The following is a 26019-nucleotide window of genomic DNA, read 5'->3' as shown; positions in this document are numbered from 1 at the left end:
TTCTGTACATGTGCCCTTGATGGTGGGTAGGCTGATGCCAGTGGTGCATTGGGCGGTTTTGACTACCCATTGTGGTGCCTTTCTCTCTGCCACTGTGCAGTTTCCATACCATGTTAGGATGCTCCCTACTGTGCATCTGTAGAAGATCATGAGTATGGATGTGCATAGTCCAACTCTCTTCAGCCTCCTCAGAAAGTCGAGGCATTAGTAAATGTTCTTGATTGTGTGAGATGTGTTATGGGACCATGAGAGGTTGTGCGAGGTGTGCACTCCCAGGAGACTGAAACTGCGTGCAATATCCATCGCTGTGCTGCCGATATAAAGAAGGGTGTGAGTGGGGTGAGTTCACCTGAAGTTGATAACCAGAGATTATTTGCCAGGCCTTGAGTTCTTTCACCTCCTCTCTGTAAGACATCTCATTACTGTTGGTGATGAACCGCATCACTGTTGCGTCATCAGCGAACTTGGCAATGTGATTACTCAGGTGTTTGGCTGTGCAGTGGTGCGTGAGCAGAGCATACAACAGTGGGCTCAGCACACAGTTCCAGGGAGCACCCGTGTTGAGGATGACGGGGAGGGAGGAGCGGTTGTGCATTCTAACTATCTGGGTCTAATTGGTTAGGAAGTTCAACACCCAGTTGCCCGGTTATGTATTTAGACCGAGAAGTGTGAGCTTGTTTGCCAAGGTCTGTGGGACAATACTGTTGGATTCTGAACTGAAATCCAGAAACATCATTCTGATATGTATTCTTGTTTCCTGGGTGTGTCAGGGCCAAGTTCATCAGAGATGCTATGGCATCTGCCATAAAGCAGCTCTATCAGTAGGTATATTACTAACTGTCCAGAGTGGCATGAATGGAGTTTTTGATGTGTACCATTACCAGCTGTTCAAAGCACTTCACGATTATTTGCGTCAGTGCCACTGGGTGGTAGTTGCTCAGTTCTGAATGTGTAGAGTTCTTTAGTGCAGTGATGATGGTTGCTGATTTGAAGGATGGGGGGACAGTATGAGTAGATGAGTGAATTGTAAAATATGTCTATGAAGATGTCATTGAGTTCAGTGAGACATGGATAAGAAAGCAATGTATCCATGAGGTACTGCAGGCCAATAATAGAATTATGTTCCACTAAAGTTGTAAGTTCCTTGCATGAAAATTTCCTTATTGTCATTGGCAGAAAACCCGGGGGCCAATGTGATTCGGGAGAAGTACCAGGCATATCTGAAAATGTGGTGACAATTAATGCAAGCTAAATAGTTTCAGCGCAAACATCATTGTTCAAATGAACGTAAACCAGGGGAGATGACTGCAAGATCATCCTCATCCTAAAAGAGCACACACTCTAGGACCAGATTGCGCTGAAACTATTCAGCTCTGTGATTTATCTCTGCTTTGTCTTAAGGCAGTACCCATTACAAACATCAGTCTTCAGTGAGTTTGACTAATAAATGATATTAGGAAATGGCCAAGCATGCTATATATAACAAAAACAATGGGATCATATAGCATCTCAGTTGTACTACTGAGAACATTTTCTGTCTTGATTCTTCAGACGCCTGTGCCCTCAGCATAAGTTCTCCCAGTAAAGCCATATTTGGCACCTACACACTGTAAGTTTCCTAAGGATGCATGCAATCTAGTTGATTGTTGGCCTATTAGTCCCCTCTCTATCATCGCAAAATAATAGAAACCAGCATCTACAGTACCTTGTTCTCAAGAAGTGTTAATTCACTAATAACCTGGTCAGCGATGCTCCGTTTGGTTTCCACCATGTAAAGTCTTGATCCAAACACAAACAAGATAGTGAAACCTCAGAGGTTTGTCTTCTCATCAAGGCAGAATTTGTTACATTAAGGAACCTGAGCAAACTGAAGTTCACAGATATTAGGGGGAGGGGAACTGTTCACTTGCTGGAGTCACAATTGCCATCACAAACTTTATGAGCAGAATAACTTATCTTCTGTTCCCCAGCTTTTCTATGTGTTTATTAAAGCACTTTATCATAATACTGATTATTATATATATTTACAATAATGTGCCTGATCTTGATTTAAAATTAATTAAAGACTAATGATGCATGCTGTCATTAAAGCACAGATTGGCTAGCAAAAAGATGCACCGAGATCAGAAGCTCTTACGTTTTCTGGCTGATTTACTCTTTCATTTGCTTAATACAAATCTCAATTTTCCCTTCACCTTTTGATTATTCTTAAGAGCTGGTGGATGTCCACATTAGCTTCCTGCTACTTACTAAACTCCTCCATATGAAAATTCTCTGATTAAAATTTACTTCTTGTTTTACATGTACTTGTATAATTGTTAACCCTTGTAAGACCCAAAATAGAACTTTTAAAATGTTCTGTTTCATTCTTGCTAGGACTTAATTATAGAATGTTTTTGAATGTCGAATTGACTCTTTATATTTTAATTTTTCATGTATTTTTTCTTCATCCAATCCACCTTTCCAATTTGTTTCTGAATGTATTCCAGTTCACCATTTTTTCATTCCTATCTTTCTCAACCTTCAAATCTCAATAGTTAGATAGAAACTCTTTGACTTGCCAGATGATAACCCCTTATATATTGCCATTAGTTTCAGTATCATACGGTTTTTAGTCACTTACTGTGAAAAAGTCAAATGGTCATCTTATGAGATGTTCCAGTCCAGCAACATCTTGCACGTTGTAAGATGAAATGACAATATTTACAAACTCAAAAAATGTGTTAACTTTGGTAATTTTACAAAGAGTTTCATCATGGTTGAGTAGGAAAGTCAATGGTACCACAGTAGCGTAATGGTTAGCGTGACTCTATTATAGCTTGGGCGTCAAAGTTCATGGTTCAATTCTGCTGTCTTCTGCACATCCTCCCTGTGGAATGCATGGGTTTTCCCCAGGTGCTCTGCTTTCTTCCCACAGTCCAAAGATGTACTGGGTAGGTTAATTGGTCTTTGTAAATAGTCCTGTGATTAGTTTAGGGTTAAATCGTGGTTGTCGGGGGTTGCTGCGGTGGCGAGACTCCAAGGGCTGGAGGGGTCTATTCCATGCTGTATCTCTAAATAAAATAAAATAGATGAAATGTGCAATGTAATTTGAACAGGCCATTGAACATAACCAGCCATTAAAGATTACTAAGGGAGGAAAAGTTATAGCATGAGACAAAAGTCTGCTGGAAATGTGAAATACAATAGTCGGTGGTTCTAGAAACATCTTAAAATAGTCAAAAAGTAGGCATTAACTCCATAGAAAGTGAGTCTGAGGGATTACTATTGGAATGTAACAAAATGGCAGATTATTTAAACAGGTATTATGCATCAGCGGAAACAAGTAACATCTACAAATAGCTACATTTTGGGAATTGAAAGGAAGGGAGGAAAAGTGTTTCCAAAGACTCCCTAGATTAGAGAACAGATTCAGAAGGTTGGAAAATAAGGTTTTTTCAAAAAAATGAGCTAGTAAGCAGGAAATCAAAGGCCAATTAGCTTAATATCTATATTGGAGAAAATGTTAAAGCCAAGTCTTATATACTTTATAGCTGGACATTGAGATAACTTTAAGGCAAAATCGATGTGCTTTGGTGAAAGAGAAATTATGTGTGACTAATTTATGGGAGTTCTTTGACAAGTCACATGTGTTTTGGATAAAAGGCAACTGGTTTAGTACCATACTTAAAGCTCCCAAAGCATCATTAATTGAGAAGAGTATTGAATACAGTAGTGGGGATGGTAACACTTAAGTTGTATAGTGCATTGTGATACTACATCTGGTCCATAATGTCAGTCTCATTTAAAACGAGATGTTCATTCATCAGAAATTTCAGAAAATGTTTACTTGACTGGTGAATAAGCACCATTTCATGGGGGGGGGGATTTGACCAGGATAAGTTAATATCTGCTGGAGTTCAGAGAAGTGAGTGGAGACTCGATTGAAACGTAAAATCCTGAGGGATATTGTCAGGATGGTTGTGGAGAGCAGGTTTTTTGCAGTGGGAGAATCTTGGAGGGCAACTTGTTTAAAAGTAAGATGCAAAGCACAAAAAAATCTTGGAGGATAGTGAGTCTTGGAAATTAACTTCTTAAAGAGTAATGACAACAGTCTATTGAATATTTTAAAGCAGTGATAGTTTAATGTTTCTCTGGATGCTATTATACCAGCTATTTTGTGGTAGCTTTGGAGTATATCAATTTTGTGCTGTTCATTTCACAAAATAACTTAGTTGTACCTATATCATATTTTAATATTGGTATTTTTTTCTTGTTTATAGGTGCTGGTGGTTGGTCCCCTCTAGATACTGATCATTATCAATGGTTGCAGTTGGACTTTGGGAACAGAAAACAAGTCACTGCCATAGCAACCCAAGGCAGGTACAGCAGTTCAGACTGGGTTACACAGTATAGGTTACTTTACAGTGATAAAGGACGGAACTGGAAACCGTACCATCAGGATGGCAACATCTGGGTAGGTATTTACTGCAGCTAATGGTTTAATTTACAAGCAATGTAATAGTAATATGAGATGCCAATTGTTCATAACATAATTTTCCTGGCTACTTTCTTAATTGTGCTATTCTTAACCAAATTTTGCAGGTAATTACAAAGATGTCCATTGCATACTAATTCATTAAGTCATAGAATTGTACAACACAAGCCAATTTTTTTTGCCCAGCACACCGATCCCATTTTGCATTAAGTGTTCTTCTATACCTTGCTATTTAATTATGTGATTAATGTTACTTCAAAATAATGATCATATCCAACTCTATTCATTTCCTTTGGTGGTGAGTTCCAGATACCAACCACTTTCCATGAATAAAACTTCCCCTCAAATCCAATTTAAAACTTTTTTTCTTTCAGCTTAGAACATAAGAAATAGGAGCAGGAGTCGGCCACCTGGCCTGTCGAGCCTGCTCCATCATTCAATAAGATCACGGCTGAACTGGCCATGGACTCACCTCCACCTATCTGCCTTTTCCCCATAACCATTAATTTCCCTACTATGCAAAAATCTATCCAAGCTTGTCTTAAATATATTTACTGAGGTAACATCCACTGCTTCATTGGGCAGAGAATATCAGAGATTCACTAGTATCTGGGAAAAGCAGCTCCTCCTCAGTTCCATCCTAAATCTACCCCAAATCTTAAGCTATGTCCCCTAGCTCTAGTCTCACCTACCAGTGGAAACAATTTCCCTGCTTCTATTTTATCCATCCCTTCCATAATTTTTAATGTTTCTATAAGATCTCCTCTCACTCTTCTGAATTCCAGCGAGTACAGACCCAGGCAACTCAATCTCTCCTCATAGTCCAACCTCCTCATCCCTGGAATCAACCTAGTGAACCTCCTCTGCACCGCCTCCAAAGCCAGTATTTCCTTCCTCAAGTAAGGAGACCAGAACTGCATGCAGTACTCCAGGTGTGACCTCACCAGTACCCTGTACGGTTGCAGAATAACCTCCCTGCTCTTAAATTCAATCCTTCTAGCAATGAAGGTCAATATCCCATTTGCCTTCTTGATAGCCTGCTGCACCTGCAACCAACCTTTTGTGATTCATGCACAAACACTCCCAAGTCCCCCTGCACAGCAGCATGCTGCAATTTTTTACTATTTAAATAATAATCTGCTCTTTTATTTTTCTTTCCAAAGTGGATGACCTCGCATTTACCAGCATTTTACTCCATCTGCCAGACCCTTGCCCACTTACTTAACCTATCTATATCTCTCTGCAGACTCTCCGTACCTTCTGCACAATTTGCTTTTCCACCCAATTTAGTATCATCAGCAAACTTAGATACACTACATTTGGTTTCCTCTTCCAGATCGTTAATGTATATCGTGAACATTTGCAGGCCCAGCACCAACCGGTGCCACACACCGCTCACCATTGATTGCCAAGCAGAGAAACACCTATGTGTCCCAACTCTGCTTTTTATTAGTTAACCAATCCTCTATCCATGCTAATACATCACCCTCAACTACATGCATCCTTATCTTACGGATAAATCTTTTATGCGGCACCTTATTAAATGCCTTCTGGAAATTCTGGCACCTTAAACTTGTGACTTGTTTTTTTGATATTGGGAAATAAATATTCTGGGAAGTACTATGGTAAATATTAAAATTTGATTTTAATGTTGAGTCTTTTTTAAAGCAATCCACTGTAACATTTGTAGAAACATTTTGGAAATGAAAATAAGAAAAATTGCAGTTGTAGGAAATCTGAAATAATAGCAGAAAAAATATAGAAATATTTAACTAGTCAGGCAGCATCTGCGGAAAAAGAAACAATTAACATTTCCGTCATCTGAACTGAAAGTACAAAAATAGCACAGCCTTAGGTTGCAGAGTTTGTTGGGAGGGGACAAAGGGAATATCTCTGGTAAGGGAAGGAAAGGGTTACCATAGTGATACCATGTTAACCAAGCCTTTTAGTTGATCAATTATTAAGAGTAATTAGAAAATAAAGTTGCAATAGAATTGGGGACTTTGTAAAAGCTGTGAAAAGCAGGGCAGAACTGTTACAGGAAAATGAAACCAAAAAAAGATTTTTGGAAATGTTCATCTGATCCGTTGGGAGAGGAAAACCAGGTTAACAGTACAGATGACTTACCTTAGAAAAGAGCTTGCCAGTACAAGCTTGAGGAACAGCATATTGTCTTCCATTTGGGCAGAGTGAGCCCTCAGGGCAGTGTTTAATTTATCAATTTCAAGTAACTCAGTTTGTCTGTTTTTATCAGAGTTGCCCTTTTCACTATCTCTTTCCCTTCCTCCCTCCCATCTATGCAACTTAAAACTAACATTTTTTTTAACACTTTTCAAGTGGAAATAAAGGACTTTTGACCTTTGGGTTTTAGGTTTTTACTTTCACAGGTAATACCTGATTGCTGAATGTTTTCAGCATTTTCTGTTTTTATTTTGGATGTTTTGTATGCATTGTCAAGTTCAGTGATGACACAACAGTGGTGGGGCTCATCACCAACAATGATGAGCCAGTCTACAGAGAGGAGGTGGAAAGGCCTAGGGCCGAGCAAATAATCTCTTCCTTAATGTCAACAACATGAAAGAGATGGTTATTGACTTCAGAAGAGCTCACATCACTCACACCCATCTTTACATCAGTGGCACAGCAGTGAAAACTGCTTACTTACTGCCCATTATGCCTTGGCATGTAAGGTAGCAATGAAGGTCCTCCAGCTCTGCCAGTATCCAGGACTATCTTCACTGTGCCAGTAGCTTCCTTTCACGACTGTGGGTAATGCAAGTCTTTGTTGGAAACTCAGGAATGCCATAACATTCAGATGTAGAAGAATTATTCATTACTGGTTTACCATTCAGTTTTTTTTAGCCCTGAGCTGAAACCCTGTACCTGGAGGACTGTTGGACCACTCTTAGTCTGGCCTCTACTCTTTGACCTGTCTGGCATGCAGGACCCTACCGAAAGGCAAAAGCATAAAGCCTTAACACCAGCCATCATAACTCTCTGGATCATTGAGGTATGCAAGCCTCCAACCCACAACAAGATTGTGATCCTCTTGAAGCAAGCAGTTTCAAACTCCTGGGAGTGCACATCACACACAAACTCTCTTGGTCCTAAAACACTTCCCACTTAGTCAGGAAAACTCACCAACACCTCTGCTTTCTGAGGACGCTGAAAAGAGCTAGACTTTGCACATCCACACTAATGTCATTCTACAACTGCACAGCAGAGAGCATCCTAACAGGGAAACAGCACTGCGGTAGTTGAGAAGGCTCTACAATAAGTAGTCAAAACTGCGCAACACATCACCAGCACCAGCCTATCTGCCATCAATGATATTGATACAGAAAGGGGCTGGAAAAGGGCCAGTAATATCATAGAGGATCTCACACACCCTGCTCATGGATTATTTGTCCCATTCCCATCAGGGAGGAAGCTATGTTGTATCCATGCCAGGAACACCAGACTCAAAAAACATCTACTTACAAGCAGCAGGCCTGATCAACACCTCAACCCACTAACCTACCCCCTCCACACCAAACAACCCCACTACTTTATCATCTCCTGTCTGTCAGAGTCACCTTATGTACAGACACTCCTGTGACTAGCATCAGTTTATGGACATAAAATCAATCTATGTATATAAGTTATCATATGTATGTATATTTATTGTGTTTTATTTATTATTGCATTCTTTACCTTGTTGTGTGTCTTTTTGTGTTTGCTACAATGGATCCAGAGTAACAATTTTGTTGTCTTTTACATTTACGTCCCGGAAGTGACATTAAACAATCTTGAATCCTGAATTACATTATACAGTAACGTTGTATTTAAAATCATACTGTGAAATGTGTGATTTTTTAAAAAATAAAACTGATATTTATTTTTTATGTTTTGATTAAAAATGACCTGATTTTGGTAACACCTCAATTTCTAGATTTTCTTATCAAGTCCTAAAGTTTCCATTGTGCAGGGAAAATCTGAATGATATCCCTGAAACATGTTGAACCAGTCTGATGAACAGCAGATTTTTTTTTAATGCAAATTAGGTCAGGCATGTCAGTTTTTTGCAATTTTTTGCAACTTGTTTAATATTCTGGTAAACGATGGCCCTGCTCAGAAAACTGGTCACACCTCCACATTAAAATCTTGAAAATGGTGATGATTTGATTAGGCTCTTTAAAATTAAGATTAGTTTTTTTTAGTTGCAATGGCACTAATAGGCAGATTTTGAATATTCAGGAAAGTTCAACATCTTAAAAGCTAACAAGTGTACAGCAATTAAATAGTAAATTGCTCTTTTTCCAATAATTTTCAGCAATTTGAAACCAGGTTGCCCATGGATAGGAGTTGATGTATTGAAGTGCTTATCTTGTATGCTCAGTCTACTCTTAATAATCATTACTCTGAAGTTCATCAATGTCTAATTTTAATGAAAGGATGAAATATTCTCTTTGCTTTTTTACCCATTATTGCTGCTACATGGACAATTTTACATTTGTGATTATACAGATAAATTTGGATGAAAGCTTAAATAATTAAACTTGATCCTCCACTATCACTAAAGGGGTTATCAGCTCCCTTGAATAAAATTGCTGTGTGGTTTCTACAAGTTGACATTAAGATTCTACAAATGTTTTGCAGTTGTTAGAGTTCTTTATAATAAAATCTGTGGGGACTGGTGTGACAGGTGATGAAAGACTTTGTCCTCACATGAAGGCTTCTCTGTAAGCTGCTTGTTCTCTGAGATCCTTGCAATATCATATGAGTTGGAAAATGAGTAGGTGACACTCAGTATCAAGCAAACTGTTGGAAGAGGGTAAGGGATGTGTACGGAGATAAATATCTATCCACTGTTTTCAGGAAGCTTTCTTAGATCTGAATAGATCTCAGGGAGGAGCAGTGTGTAAAGATGTCTGTGTTGCATTGGCTGTTATCTTTGCTGAAGTTTGCTACCTGCTGCAGGATTGCCAGCGGGCATGATGCCAAGTGACTGCCATGAACTGTTAAGCGTAATGCTCCTTCTAAACTAGAGCTGGAGTTATTCGCCACAGCTCATAGTTTTATGTCTATGTCCTTCTAAGAGGAAGGCCACTTGCATGTTCTATTAAAAGTGGGCTGACTACTCTTAGCAGCAGCTTTGTAAACATTGCAGGAGCCAATGTCTACACTCTCACTTCTCTGTTTGTATTCCAGTCAATCTGAAGATAAAGTACATCCAGAATGCATCTCCATAATGTTGAACTGCTGAGGGTCCTTGTTAGACCAGGTACCTTGTTGACAAGGACATAGGTGCTGGTTGGAGGATGAACTCTGCAATTCAATGGTGTGATCAAGATTGTGCTGAAGATGTTGACAATCACTTTATGCTAGAGAGTATCCTAATATCCAAAGCTTCTTGCAGAGATGGCTTTCAACTACCCAATGATCACTTTCCCAAGCCTGTTAGTTCATCAAGCTTATTGTTGAGCATATTTATCAGTCACTCTCTGTGTTCATTTTAGTCATCTGCAGGGATAAACTTGGTTACTACAGGCCAATGAGCCTTAAGTCACTGGTAGGGAAATCAGTGGAGAAAGGCAAGCGCTGACTCAGGTTAGTCAGCATGGCTGTGTGTGGGGGAAATCTTGCCTCACAAATTTGATTGAGTTTTTCAGGAGGTGACAGGGAAAGCTGATGAAGGCAGGGTGGTAGATGCTAGCTACATGAATTTTAGTAAGGTGTTTGACAAGGTCCAGTATGGTAGGCTGGTCCAGCTGGATGTCCATAAGACACATATGATCCAAGGTGAGGTGATAGATTGGATCCAAAATTGGCTTAGAGATAGGAAGCAGAAGTGGAAAGATATTTTACTGATTGAAGTTTGTGGCTATTGGTACATTACAAGGATCACTGCTGAGATCTTTCCAGAATGAAGTATATTATGTAAGTATATAATGAGGTATGTTTGGCATATTTTTGGTGCAAAAATTAGTGGTCTTAATTCGGAAGGAAATTAGTCTAAGGGTATAGCAGGATACAAGTCAAATGGTACCTTGGAGAGAGCAATGGCAAATTTATTCCTGACAAATGTCAGGTCAAATGGGGGAGGATGTAGACAGCAAATGGTTGGGCACTAATAAATTTCAATGGACAGTGGGACCTTGGCGTTTAAATCTATAGTTCTATGAAAATGAAGGCATAGGTAGATAATGAAGTAATGAAAGCATATGACATGCTTGACTTCACAGGTCTGAACATAGAGTAGAAAAGTTGGGATGTTTTACAACTCTGAAACATTGCTTAGGCAATACATAGAGCATTGTGTGCAGTTCTGGTCACCACAATAAAGGAAGAATGTGATTGCACTGGAAAGAGCGCAGAGGAGATTCAACAGAACGTTGCTTGGATTGGAGGACTTCAGTTATGATGAAGGATCGAGATAGCTGGTCTTGTTCTCCCTGGAGCAAATGAGGCTTAGGGCTGAACTAATAGCAGTGTATAAGATTATGAGAAACATATTCAAAATAGTTTGGGAGATAAAGAAAACAATAAAACATAGTGAGAGGTAGGAGATTTAAAGGGCATCTGAGGGGACAGTTATTCTTTTTACACAGAACATGGCTGATATCTCAAACACAGTGCAAAAGAAAGTGATAGAATCAAATACTATTACTACACTTAAGAGACAATTAGACAGCTGCTTAAAAAGTCAAGGCATAGACGGATATTGTCCCAATGCAGGAAAACGAGGTGAGTGTAGATGGGCAGAAAGGGCAGCATGCTGTGCTGAGGAGCGTGGTTCTGTGCTGTACAAATCTATGACTTTATGATCTCAACCACCAGCGATGTGACACCTAAACAAAATATTTGTCTGCATCTTTGTTGACGTCCACTTTTGCCTCACCACGTGCTGCTACTTATCATTAGTGAAAGTTATTCTGTTGCTCTTCTGAAACCACTTCTATTTAAGTTGTTGAATGATTAGCAATAGCTTATCTCAGAATGTATTGAAAACTCCTTTGCCAGACATTTGTCATCTCAAAATCTAGTTTAAAAATGACAACAGTTATCTGTGTGCTTAGAAGGTGCTCCAGTTAAGATCTGTAGAGAAAGAATCAGACACCATGGGAAAGAGGCTGCCAATCTTTTTGAGAGAGTGTGCCCAAATTGGTGATAATTTTCTATAAAGTTCTCTCACATGCCATGGTAATTTTGATTAATGAATTAGTAACAATAATTATGGACTTTAAGGGAAAAGGCTGATTCCTGTTGGATATACAGTATTCACATTCATTGTTTTACTATTATTAAAATTGTAACACTGATATTATTGAAACTTTTTGGAAAATCTGTTCAAAATTATTAATGCTAATCTTTTCAAAAGACAATTGAAAAATAATATAATTTGTAAATAGTGTTATTGTAACCACCTGCTGTCCAAATACTGATGTGTACATTAAATCTGTGAAGGTTTCAGAAAGTATCAGTCAACATTACATGAGCTTGCAACTGTTTGGCTGGCATCAAATCAACATGTCAAAACATCTTGGTACTCTCCAGTTGTGAAAAACCATTCATTGCTTCATGTAGATGATTACTTTGAACATAACTGGAAAAAAAATGTGAAGGCTCCATGTTTGATTCTGGTGCTTGGTTCCTTTCTTTCAGTTGTTCTGCCCCCCATCCCAGCAACCACATACACAGAGTGTGCTGAGCATCAGGGAATGCCTCTCCTGCTGGCTGTTCAGTGAGCTCTGTTTCTATGGGTAAAATCAGATTTAACTGGAATGATTTTTTTTTCAGTGAAACGTTGTTATCAGCGTTAAAATGTTTTATTCAAATAGTCACCAAATGGATAAGTGGTGAGTTACTGTCATCCTTGGAACCATGCCCCGAGAAGTAATGACTGTCCCCAAGAGTGGAGGGTAGAAAATTGACAAGAAAATTTAAATTAAAGATAGAGATGAGCCAATGTACTAATTGGGTTAAAAGTATTTGTTTGCTAGAAGCTAAACAATTCAGTTAGAATGATGGATGAGTCAAGAAGAAAGCAGGTTTGGAATTTCAGTATCAGTTCACGCAGCAGAAGCATTCACTTGACAGTTGTTTGAGTAGAGCTAGCTATTTCTAGAGTGAGAGATGAGGAACTGAATTTTATTGCACGTGATGTTGACTCATTGCCTCTAGGTCTCATTTACTCATCGGGTTTTGATTTTAAAGAAAGGAACAAAAGAATAAAGCAAAATGCACAAAATGCTGGAGGAACTCAGCAAGTCAAGCAGCATCCATAGAAAAGAACAAACAGTCAATGTTTAAGGCAGAGATCTTTCTTCAGGACTGGAGAGGAATGGGGAAGATGCCAGAATGAAAAGATGGGGAGAGGGGAAGGAGGATAGCTAGAAGGTGATTGGTGAATCCAGGTGGGTAGGAAAGGAAAAGGGCCGGAGAAGAGGGACTGTGATTGGAGAGCAGAGTGGATTGTAGGAGAAACGGAAGGGGGGCAACCAGGTGGAGGTGATAGGCAGGTGAGAAGAGGTAGAAGGCCAGAGAGGAGAATAGAGGAAGAGGGGAGGGAAAGGGATTTTTTTTTAACAGGAAGGAGAAATTGATATTCATGCCATCATGTTGGAGGCACCCAGATGGAATATAAGGTGTTGCTCCTCCACCCTGAGGGTGGCCTTATCATGCCACAAGTGGAGGCCATGGACTGACATGTCAGAAGGGGATGGGAATTGGAATTAAAATGTTTGGCTACCAAGAAGTTTGACTTTGGTGTAAGGAGCTGAGGTGCTCAATGAAGTGGTTCCCCAATTTACAACTGGTCTTACCAGTGTAGGGGAGGCTGCATAGGGAACACTGAAGAAAGGTAATGACCCCACAAGATGAAGTGTTGCCTCACTTCCAAGGATTGTTTGGGACCCTGAAGGGAGGTGAATGGGCAGGTGCAGCACTTTGTCTGCTTGTAGGAGGGAGACTGGCGGGAGGGACAAATGGACAAAGAAATCACAGAGGAAGTGATCCCTGTGGAAAGTAGGTTGGGGGGGGGAGGTAAAGATGTGTGTGTAGCAGGATCCCTTTGGTGATGTTGAGCGCTTTGGAGAACGCTGTGTTGGATCTGAACCTCATAGGATGGTAGCTAAGGACAAAAGGAACTCTATCACTGTTATGGTGGTGGGAAGGTGGGGTGAGTGCAGATGTCCAGGAAACAGGAGATGCGGGTGGAAAGGAACAGAGGAATAGCGTGAAAGGATAAAATGAAAGCTCAATTTGAGTATGAATTTGCTGCATCAAGAAGCAGTCCAAAATAGTATAAATGTGGATTGTGAGCCAACTGCTTTTAAAGATGGAACTAGTGCCTTTGAGGTAGAATTCAGAACAACATTAGATTGTTTTTTTCACATATAGTAATATTCGCAGTCATGAAAATGCATAGGCATGCTACTAGAATACTGTAACTTTTGGGATGGTTGCTTGTCTAGAGTAGCCCACTCCGAAGCTGAGCTTGTGATCAAGGTGGAGCTGACAACACTATTCTAACACTATTATTTTGTGATAGAACTGAAATGGGGTAATTGCATAAGGACTCATTTAAGTCAAATCTAGATTTATTCTCACTGAAATAAATTCGTAAAAAAGGTTGGAATACTTGGCTACTTTAGGTGAAGCTGTTATCACCTCAGTGTTCAGTTGTGTGTACAGGCTATTAGAAACTCTCTGCAGTCTCTCAGCTTGCAAACCCATTCCTTCAGTAAGTGAGCTTCATGGTCTTAAAACTGGTCTGTTTACTCATCCAGTATCCTTACTTTAGCTGTGCTAGCAACAAATCATGCTTCAACCCAATGCATTCATTAGATGTTCAATGTCACAGTAGGATTTTGATCTTTTAAGTGATGGAGTTCACACTGTTGACTTGTCCTTTGATTTGCTTCTATTAATGGTTTGTGCATCCTTTTGGAGCCTGAGGTACCAGGTTTCATGTCCTCGCTCTGTAGGTGGATGTGTGAAGTTGGCCTGTCCTTCATTTGTCATGGTCAACTGTGTTTCATTTCTTATCTCTAAGGACAAAACAGTAACTGCCTTCAGGAATTCTTAAGAGCTGCTATAAATCTTATTGGATTCGCAAATAACGTACAGAAGGCTGATTATCTTTTAGGCTCTGGAGCCTTATGTTTCAACAGTTTCAAAGTTTCAGGGTTTTGGCTCATTGCATACTCAGTTATGTCACAGCTGACTTCACATAGAATTTTACAGCTCTAACAGTTTTCCATCAGTGTGTGATATGCTTAATGCTGGAGGTTTAGCTTAAGGGAATGACGAATTGACAAACCAGCAGTTCCTGCTTGAGATTCTGAATTAGATTAATTGCTCCAGATGGATAGAGGTTGACTCCACTGGGAAAATTGTATATTTAATACAAGCCACAAAAAGCACAAGTTTGGGGAAAAGAATTGTGTGAATGTTTCTTTTTCACTATGAAGTTGAGGGATGCAGCCTGACTTTGTGAAGGGCTCTTAGAGTCGGTACTTGAACCAGGTCCCATGTCCAGCATTTTATGTGATATGTTGGAAAGGAAATACTTATTTAGGATTTAGAAGAACTAATTTAGCAGAACAATGACAGATGGAATTTAATCCTGATGTGATTATTGCCCTCTTTATGAGGGCATAAATAATAAATGATCAGGTGCTAGAGAATATTAAGCATGTGAGGCACCTTTGTACTCTGTTCAATGAATCTTCAAGGTGCCAGCTCAGCAAGATAAGGTGGTGAAGAAGGAACAAAGGATATAAAAGCAGTGAGGTATAGTACACTTGCAGGTTTGCTAGTGTTGTTTGGGAGGATTTGAACTAATTTGGCAGGGGGAAGGGAACCAGAGTGATGGGGCTGAGGATGGAGCAGTTGGTATACAAATAGATGCAGTGTGCAGTGAGTCTGTGAGGAGGGACAAGCAGATAGTAGGGCAAAATTGGGATAAGTTAAAGAGTAACAGGGGGCCAAAATCATTAAGGATGATGGATATAGGACTGGAGGAGTTATATTTGAATGTACGCAGTATACTGAATAAGGTAGATGAGCTTGTAGCGCAGTTGGAGATTGGCAGTTATGTTGTGGGCATCACTGAATTGTGGCTAACATAATATCATAGTTGGGAGCTTAACATCCAAAGATACAAATTGTATTAAAAGGGCAGGCAGGTAGACGGAGGGGGAGGTGTGACCCTGTTGGTTAAAAATCAAATCAGATCCTTAGAAAGAAATGACATAAGATCTAAAAGATGTAGAATCCTTTTGAGTAGAGTTAAGAAAAGACACCGATGGGAATTATATACCAGTCTCCAAAAAGTTGCCAGGAAGTGGGCTACAAATACAATGGGACATAGAAGAGGCATGTAAAAAGGGCAAAGTTGTGATGGTTATAAAGGATTTCAATATGCAGGCTGATTGGGAAAATCAGGTTAGTGCTGGATCCCTAAAGGGGTAGTTTATAGAAAGTCAACAAGTTGTCTTTTTAGAGCAGCTTATGATTGAGTTCACTTGGCAAAAGGCAATTATGGGTGGGGTATTGTGTAATGAACCAGGTTTGAAAGGAACTCTTGGGAAGCAGTGATCATAATGTGATAGAATTCACCTTGCAGTTTGAGAGAAAGAAGATGAAATCAGATGTATCAGTATTTTAGTGAAGTTTAGCTGATTGGCAAACTTCGCCAGTTTGGTATCAGCTCATCCCTCTGCAATTGGACCTTGGACTTTCTGACTAACAGACCCCAATCTGTTAAGTTAAACAACATCTCCTCCTCCACTCTCACCCTGAATACCAGCGTGCCTCAAGGCTGTGTACTGAGCTCTCTTCTGTACTCCCTTTTCATCTATGGCTGTGTTCCTGTACACGGTTCTAATTCCATAATCAAGTTCGCAGACGACACCACGGTGGTTGGTCTGATCAGAGGGGATGACGAGACGGCCTACAGGGATGAGGTCCAGCACCTGGCCACGTGGAGTGCTGATAACAACCTGGCCCTTAACACCCAGAAGACCAAGGAGATCATTGTGGACTTCAGGCATGCTAGGAGCCACACTCACATTCTCATCTACATTAGGGAACTGTAGTGGAGCATGTATCAAGCTTCAGGTTCCTTGGTGTCCACATTTCCAAGGATTTCACCTGGTCACTGAACTCCTCCATCCTGATCAAAAAGGCGCAACAGCACCTTTATTCCCTGTGGAGCATCAAGAAAGCTCACCTCTGTCCCAGGCTACTGATGGATTTTTACCGCTGTACCATTGAGAGCATACTCACCAACTGCATCTCAGTGTGGTATCGCAAATGTCCCGTATCGGACCGCAAAGCACTCCAGCGAGTGGTGAAAACTGCCCAGTGGATTATCGGCACCCAATTGCCCACCATTGAGAACACTTACCATAAATGCTGCCTGGGCAGGGCGATCAACGATGCATCTCACCCTAACTATGGACTTTTTACTCTCCTCCGATTCGGTAGGCACTTCAGGAGCCTCCACTCCCGCACCAGCAGGCACAGGAAGAGCTTCTTCGCTGAGGCTGTGACCCTGCTGAACCTCACATCACAGCACTAAGCAGTATTGCACCCATATTGTACTGTCTCCGTATTTTTATATTTGTATGCTGTAGCACTTTTTATTCGCAGTTATTTTGTAAATAACAATATTCTTTTGCACTTCTGGTTAGAGGCCAATTGCATTTCATTGGTTTAGTCTAATCTAAAGGGAATTACAGAGGCATGAGAGAGGAGCTGGCCAAAGCTGATTGTAAGGGGCCTCTAGTAGGGTTGATGGCATAACAACAATGACTGGAGTTTCTGGGAGCAATTCAGAATATGCAGGAAAGATTTTCTCAAAGATGAAGCCTTTGATATATATTTTAAAGGGAAGACAAATTAAGCATAAAAGGAAAAGAGAGGGCGTGTAATACAACAAAAATTAGTGGGAAGGCAGAGGATTGGGAGACTTTTAAAAACCAATAGAGTGCAAATAAAAAAGCCCTAAAGAGAGAAAAGATGAAATACAATGGTAAGTTAGCCAATAATAGCCAATAAAAAGAGGACACAAATGGTTTATCAGATATGTAAAGAGTAAAAGAGAGACAAGAGTGGATATCAGATGGCTGGAAAATGACACTGGAGAGGGATTAGTGTGGGACAAGGAAATGGTTGAGGAATATCATTAGTATTTTCTTTTATCAGTCCTCACTGTGGGTGACATTAGCAGAATGAAAGAAGTATGAGAGTCTCAGGGGACAGAAGTGAGTTTTGTTGCTATTACCAATCACGAGGTTCTTGGGAAGCTAAAAAGTCTGAGGGTAGATAAATCACCTGGCTCAGATCAACTGCACCTCAGGGTTCTGAACGAAGTAGCTGAAGAGATCGTGGAGGCATTAGTAATGATCTTTCAAGAATCACTAGATTCTGGAATGGTTCCGAACAACTGGAAAATTGTAAATGTCACTCCACTCTTTAAGGAGGGAGGAAGGCAGAAAAAGGAAAGAAAGTATAGGCTAGTTAGACTGACCTCAGTGATTGAGAAGATCTTGGAATCCATTATTAAGGATGAAAGTTCAGGGTACTGGGAAGCACATGACAAAATAGGCCAAAGTCAGCATGGTTCCATTAAGGGGAAATTTTGCCCGACAAATCTGTTCGAATTCTTTGACACGCAAACACAAGGAAATCAAGACGCTGGAAATTCAAGCAACACACATAAAAAATTCTGAACGCAGCAGGCCAGGCAGCATCTATAGGAAGAGGTACAGTCGACATTTCGGCCCGTCTTCCTATAGATGCTGCGTGGCCTACTGCGTTCACCGGAATTCTTTGACAGACAAGTTTGAACTGTATTTAGGTCCTTATTTCAAAGATCATCCAAACACCAAATATTTCAATATCCTTATTATCTAAACAAGATCACCACCTCTTTATAAACTGTGAAGGGAATGACCTTTTCCCAATTTGCAAATGGATTCTTAATGAATTAAACAGAACAGAATTGATGGCAAAAACATCTTCCACAATCATATCTCAAACCTTCAATACTTCATGCATATTTGCATCATGGGTCTATTTTTGTTGTATGTTAGAAACACATTTCAACTAATTCCAGGATAAAGCTAGTTATTCTAAATAAATAAAGTTTAATGACTTTACTTAATTTTTGTGCTGTCATTGGATCTGGTCTGTGCTGGCAGCAAAGGAGGCTCCAACATGTCGGAAGTGCTCATGTTTAATCCCTTATTAAATAATTTCTGAAAGGATCACAGAGGAAGCACGAATTAGATTATCTTACTGGAACTTTGGTAAACTGGCAAAAATAATATGAACAATACCTTTGGATTCTCTTCAAGTACTGTCAATTTTTTTGATGACCCACAGCTTTGCAATTCTGCCATAAACTGCCATATCCATATGATATGGATATTGTTAAAAATAGCCTTTTCAGTGACAGACACACACAAAAGTAGTCATGCATAGCAGTGAATTAATATCCAGGTACAGAAATTATTTTTCAATAATGGAATTACACCGAGACTGGTATAATCTATCAAACCCTCTGGGATGATGTTTCACACTGCATTAGTTATATACCAATTTCAGATAACGTTCATATAATTAGAATTCTGAAAGTTTATAGTGTCTTTGTTTGAAAGGATTGAATTTCAAACAATGGATCAACAAACACTAATTCTGTAAATTTGTAATCCCTTATCATTAACGAAATCAGAATATTTACCAAAACAAATAGGAACTGAAGACCAAGGGAAAATTTCACTGTAATCATCTCAACAATGAGGAGTATTGTGTAAGACCATAAATATGGTGGATTCCGGTTAATTGGGACACAACACCAGTACATTTTGGCCCAATTAAGCAGCTGCCCCAATTAGCCGAAACTTCATGAAAGTAGTTAAAAGGTATAAAAAAAGGTAAACTACCATTTAACTGAGTAACAAATCATCTATTTAAATGAAATATAGAACAAGTTAGAACACTCAATACCAGTACAGTTTGTAAATATATGCATTAGTTTATAGTAGTTATCAACAGAGGAATTCATCCAGTGTACATTGCCATGTACTTTTGATTGACTGTAAATGAACAAAATCAGCGCAGACCCCTGACTTCATACAATACTTTTGATGATTGCATCCTCATTGTAAAATTTAAAATGATTGTCGATACCTTCAAATTATTCATAGTCCCTAACTTGTTAAAGTAGTGAAATTGTTTCATCTTCACTCCCAGTCGTTTCCGGCATCTCCAGGCGTGAATGCTTGAAATCGCAGTGAGCAAAATAGTTCTGAATTGTCTGACTGCTTATTTGTCACCAACTATCAGTGACAACAATCACTACTTTCTGAAAAGCACACAAATTCGTGCAATTTATGCAATTTAAAAACTGTTTGCTCCAAGCATGGTGTAGGGTCTAACAAGTGCACGTGACTGACAGTAGCAAGAAACTTTGCAGCAGCAGCCTCCTGTCAGAATTAAGTGGTATAGTGTCCCAAATAAATGAAAGGAATCCCAGCTATTTTGTCAATTAGTTTTTGTCCCAAATAAGCAGTTTCCCTGATTAATTGATGGCCCAATTACCTGGAATCCACTGTATTTACAATTACAATTGCAAGACAGTGATGATAACACAAATGTGTCCTCTTTAACACAAGAGATTCTACAGATGCTGGAAATCCAGAGCAACACACACAAAATGCTGGAAGAACTCATAGTTCAAAATAAATTTATTATTAAAGTACATATGTTATACAATACTGAGATTTGTTTTCTTGTGGGCATACTTAGTGAATTCAAGAAACATAATAGAATTATTGAAAGACCCTACCCAGCAGGATGGACAAAACAAACAACATGCTAAAGAGAACAAACTGTAAAAATACAGAAGAAAAAATAGGAAATAATAAATAAATAATATTGAGAACATAAGACGAAGAGTCCTTGAAAAGGAGTCTATACATTGTAAGAACAGTTCAGTCATGTGGTGAGTGAAGTTATCCCCACTGGTTCAAGAACCTAATGCTTGAGGGGTAATAATTGTTTCTGAACTTGGTGGTGTGGGTCTTAAGGCTCCAGTACCTTATTCCTGATAGCAGCAGTGAGAAGGGAGCACCAAAAACTTAGCAGGTCGGGTTGCACCTGCGGAAATGAATAAATAGGAGACGTTTCGGTTGAGACCCTTCTTCTGGACTGGAAAGGCAGAATTAAAAAGTCAGGGGAGTGGATGAAGTTAGAAGGTGAAGCCAGGTGGGTGAGAAAGGGAAAGTGCTGGAGAGAAAGGAATCTGATCAGAGACAAGAGTGAATCATGGGATAAACAGAAGGAGGGGGAGCCCTATGGTGATGGCGATAGGCAGGTGAAGAGAAGAGGTAAGAGGCCAGAGTGAAGAATAGAAGAAGAGAGAATGAGGAGTGTAAAAAATTGCCAGAAGGAGAAATCAATGTGCATGCCAGTTGGTTGGAAGCCTGGTTGAAGGCTACCTAGATGGAATATGAGGTGTTCTTCCTCGCTGAAAGTGGTATCATCATAGCAGAGGAGGTGGGCATGGACCAAAATGTCGAAACAGGAATGGGGTGAGGAATTAAAATGATTGGCCACAATTTTGTAGAACATTCTGACTGAAATGGCTTTTTGATATCTCTCCTAAAATCTCCAGCTGTGGCCTGTTTCCTTAATCTTCCTCAAGCATCTGTGCCCTTTAATATTTTCCTTTCTGTTATGAAAAATTGCTGAATAACACAGATGATAAGTGAAACATTAAATAACGACTCTGCTTCTGTCCCTGTAGATGCTGCCCAATCTGCTATTGCCTTCATTTTTATTAATAAATGAGTCTTTTTATTATAGAAAACCCACAAAACTGTGCCGAACATGTCCTTATCTTAAAAATTACCTAAGGTTACCCATAGCCCTCTATTTTTCTGAGCTCCATGTATTTGTCCAAGGGTCTCTTAAAAGACCCTAATGTATCTGCCTCCACCACCGTCGTCAGCAGCCCATTCCATGCACTCACCACTCTCTGCGTAAAAAACTTACCCCTGTCATCTCTATACCTACTTCTAAGGACCTTAAAACTGTGCCCTCTCACGCTAGCCGTTTCAGCCCTAGGAAAAACCCTCTGATTATCCACACAATCAATGCCTCAATGTTATATGTACGGGGTCTTTCTTTTTTGTATGTTAAATTTAAAATGGCTTCTTTGTTATGTTATACTGGGGAATGCTTCTTTGTTATGTTAAATGCTGAGAAAGTCTCTAGCTGGACATTTGCTTGGGTTAATACAGACAGCAGGGTGCTATTAGCCAATGGGTGTTCATGTATCATTTTTTTGGGATGATAATGCTGTCTCATATGAGTGGGAACGGGGTTTTTGGCGGGAAGTCGGAGGAGAGACGGAGAGGACGGCGGTCGTGCTAAAAGGCTCCGGTCGATCACTTCGGGTGGTCCCAAGCCGTGAGTCAACAGGATCCGGGTGGTCGTCAGGAATTGATTGAGATCCAACGGTTGCGCACGAAGAATTTGGACATTGATAAGTCTGGTGCCTCTTTTTTTTTCCATTACTTCCTTTTCTGTATCGAATTTATATTAATTTCATAGACAGTAATATCTATAAAGTGTACTTGGTAAAACGTACTGAGTGTGCTGGCTGATGATTGATGTTTGGGATAGATTCGGGTGGCAGTGGTGCAGCAACCGACTCCGTGGGAAACGTTGAGGCAGGTGCTGGGTGGGATTTCCCCTAGACATATACAAGCCAATATAACTGAGCGTTACAAGTGGAGGCTACCGTCCCGGATTTGGATTTTCACTAAAGCTGTAATAGTCATCGTGTTAAGTAGTGTGAAGATGGATCGAGATAAGATTGTATGAATTAGAGGAGGTACCGGTGAATCATGCGTGCGTGCTAAGTGAGGTCGATTTCCGCATTTCGACAGATGTACTAGTGCGAGGGTTGAGTTTGATTAAAGGTATCGGGCAGGTAGAACTTGTAGCTAGAAGGTGTGGGAGTCCATCTGGATGTTGGTTCGGATGAGTGCCGATGTCATGACGTTGAAACTACCAGCGACAGTCCACGTCCGAGGGAGGCAGGGCCATGGGTTCTCCACACCCTCCCAGAGGACGAAAGTGAGGAGGTGTCGGAGGAGGAGCTAGATGAGGCCCCGGGGAGGTGCCAGTAGCCAGGGGTGGAGGCGTGGAGTGGGAAGGCTTGGCCAGGCCCCGTCCCCCATTTAGGGATGAGACCTCCGAGTTAACGGCTGCCATAACCTCCCTGGTGAGGAGGGTTGAGGGGCCCCGCCCGAAGCTGAGAATTTTCTCAGGAGCCAGGCCCACCCCGGAAGGGGAGGATGACTATGAGGCATGGATTGAGAATACGTCCCAGTTGTTAGAGCCGTGGTCAGTTTCGGATGAGGAAGAGAGACAGCGATTGGTGGAAAGTTTCAGGGGCAGGGCAGCCAGTGTAGTCCGTGAGTGGAGAGTGGAATGCCCCTCGGCTTCCCTGTCGGAGTGTTTGCACGCTTTGGAGGAAGTGTTTGGACTGTCAGCAGATCCCTGGCGACTTTTAACGGAGTTTTAACAAATGGGGCAGGGAAGAGTGGAAAAGCTCTCAGAATACATTTTCCGGCTGGAAGGGAAGCTTACTGGGCTGCGGCGTGGAGGGGTAGTGAAGGCAGACAAAGTGGCGAAGTTGAGGATGAGCCAGATATGTAGAGGTTCCCGGGAGGCTGACAGGGTGGCTTGGAGTATCCGGCAGTCATATAAGAGGAGGCCCCCCTCCATCACTCGGGCAGCTGATTAGAGAGGTGCAGGAGGAGGAGAGTGCTTTGGGCTGAACAGGGGGCTCGGACCCCCGGGGACGGTCTTCAGCGGTGCAGGAGGTGGTATCTGGGTTTAGATCAGAGAAATCCAAGGGATCCTGGGGTGGTGGGGGAGGGACCCCTCACTTGAGGGGATGGACAGCGGGGGGTACCCTCTTCGAGGGGGCGTACCGGGAGGAGAGAGGCAGCGGGTAGCGGGTGCTATAACTGTGGGAGGGAGGGACATTTCCGGCGGGAATGTGAGTGGCCGGGGGTGTGCTACAGCTGTGGGGAAGCGGGTCACTTGCGGAGGGATTGTGAGGGACGAGATGCTCCGAGGGGGGAGGGCCCCAGGGCCACTAAGAAGGGAGAGGTGTCGGGAAACTTAGGAGAGACTCAGTGAGGGAACGGACTGGAGTCTCAGGAGGAACACGTTCCTAGAAAGCAGCCATGGAACCCCAGAAAGTACAAGCCCTTATTCCGGATGGACTGGTGGGACCCCGTTCCAGCGTGTGCCTACGGATAGAGGGAATCTTTACAAGTTACCGGATTGCAGGTTACCTTACCGTACCGGTCGTTCTACAACAAATATCTGAAGCATTTGCCAGTAGCCCTATTTAATGCCCTGGAGATTTTGGGTATAAGTGATGGTGATTACCCGTACGATGGGTACCTGTCAGTGAGATTGGAACTCTCGAGGGCGATGTGGGAGTGTCGGAAGCCCTTGAGACGCTGGTGTTGGTCTGTCTGGACCCGGTGGAAACCGGTGGCGCTGCCCTTCTGGTGGGGACTAACTCCCCTCTGGTGCGACGGCTCTTGGGAGCCTGTAAGAAGAAGGCGGGGAAGAACTTTCTGGAGACCCTCTCGGTACACCCAGTGTTTCGAGCGGTGTACGAAGGAGTGGGTGACCCCCAGGGGCTGGGTCCTGAGTGCAAATGAGGGACGGTGTGGTGCACTCAGGCGAGGCCTAAGATGATACGGCCAGGGGAGGTGGCATTACTGATGGGGACCCCCAGATTCCCCGGAGTACCGGCGGGCGAGGCCCTGCTAGTAGACACCCCAGACGACCTGGAAGGGGAGCCCCGGTTCCCGGCTGGGGCGCTGGTGAAACCTGAATTGCAGAGGCCCTCAGCTGTACAGGCACGGCGGATGGGGGTGATGGTAAGGAACATAACGGAGAGGGAGATCACCTTTAAGCTTGGGATACCCCTTGCACACTTGTTCCCGGTGAAGGTGATGTCCAGCGCCCCCGTGAGGCCCACTGAAGGAAAACTATTGGAGAACTGGGGGCTGACCGAGGAGGCCTTTAATTTTGAAGATTCCCTTGTACCGCCAGCGTATAAGAGCAGGCTGGTGGAGAAGATGCTGAAGCTAGGGGATGTCTTTTCTCAGGGCGAGTTTGATGTGGGATGTTCCAAGAGCACTCGGCACACTATCTGGGTGACAAATGACACCCTGTTTAGGGAGAGGTCGCGGCGGTTGGCCCCAGCAGATGTGGAGGATGTGCGGCAGCACTTGCGGCAGTTGAAAGATGCAGGGATTATCGAGGAGTCCCGAAGCCCCTATGCGTCCCCCATAGTGGTGGCAAGGAAGAAAAATGGGAAGGTACGCATGTGCGTGGACTATAGGACCCTGAACCGACGCACGGTTCCCGACCAGTATATGGTCCCAAGGGTGGAAGACGCATTGGCCTGTTTAAGTGGGGTGCAGTGGTTTAGTGTATTGGATTTGCGGAGTGGGTATTACCAGATTCCAATGAGCAAGACCGATAAAGAGAAGACGGCCTTTATCTGCCCCCTGGGGTTTTTCCAGTTCGAACGAATGCCCCAAGGTATCTCGGGGGCCCCAGCCACCTTCCAGCGGCTCATGGAGAGGACAGTGGGGGATATGAACCTGCTGGAGGTACTGGTGGACCTGGACGACCTGTAGTGTTGGATCTACATTGGAGGATGATGAGGAGCGGCTGCTGAAGGTGCTGAGTCGGCTGAAGGAGGAAGGGTTAAAACTTTCCCTGGATAAATGTCAGTTCTGTAAGACGTCGGTCAGTTATGTTGGGCACATAATCTCGCGAAATGGAGTGGCCACCGATCCGGGTAAGATAGCCGCAGTCACCACCTGGCCGAGACCTCAGAAGGTGAGCGCATTACGCTCATTTTTGGGATTTTATGGGTATTACCGGCGATTCGTGAAAGGATATGCGAAAATGAGTCATCCATTGAACCAGCTGTTGTGTGGTATCCACCTGTGGGGAGGAAGAGGAAGGGAGACCGAGGGCCGGAGGTAGAAGGATACTTGACCCGGGGGAGCCTTTTGGATCGAGATGGGATGCTCAATGTGAGGAGGCGTTCCAATCTCTAAAAAGGGCGCTGACACAGGCCCCAGTGTTGGCTTTTGCTGATCCCCGGAAGCTGTATGTTCTACACACGAGGGTCTGGGGGCTGTCCTGTACCAGGAACAGGGAAACGGATTGAGGCCGGTGGCGTTTGTCAGCCGGAGCTTGTCGCCATCTGAGAGAAACTATCCCACTCACTAGCTGGAGTTCTTGGCGTTGAAATGGGCGGTGGTGGAAAAGTTGAGTGACTATCTATACGGGGCCCAGTTTGAGGTGAGAACTGACAACAACCCCCTCACTTATATCCTGACCTCGGCGAAGCTGGACGCTAGTGGGCACCGGTGGTTAGCGGTCTTGGCTGCCTATGAGTTCAGCCTGAAGTACCGGCCGGGGAGTGGGAA

The 26019-nt window shown here is 42.2% G+C and overlaps 1 protein-coding gene across 1 annotated transcript in view; it reads left to right on the top strand.

Annotated features, from left to right (window-relative positions):
- The window catches only part of LOC140195385 (contactin-associated protein-like 2), a 1890266-nt gene that overhangs the window by 661553 nt on the left and 1202694 nt on the right, over positions 1 to 26019 (top strand). Inside the window, exon 3 of the mRNA XM_072253599.1 lies at positions 4263 to 4456. Coding sequence (XP_072109700.1) covers positions 4263 to 4456 — 194 coding nt within the window. The remainder of the gene's footprint in view (positions 1 to 4262; positions 4457 to 26019) is intronic.

The sequence above is a fragment of the Mobula birostris genome, chromosome 3 (assembly GCF_030028105.1).
Source record: "Mobula birostris isolate sMobBir1 chromosome 3, sMobBir1.hap1, whole genome shotgun sequence".
NCBI classification, from domain to species: domain Eukaryota; kingdom Metazoa; phylum Chordata; class Chondrichthyes; order Myliobatiformes; family Myliobatidae; genus Mobula; species Mobula birostris.
This window is presented reverse-complemented; position numbering and strand designations above follow the sequence as displayed.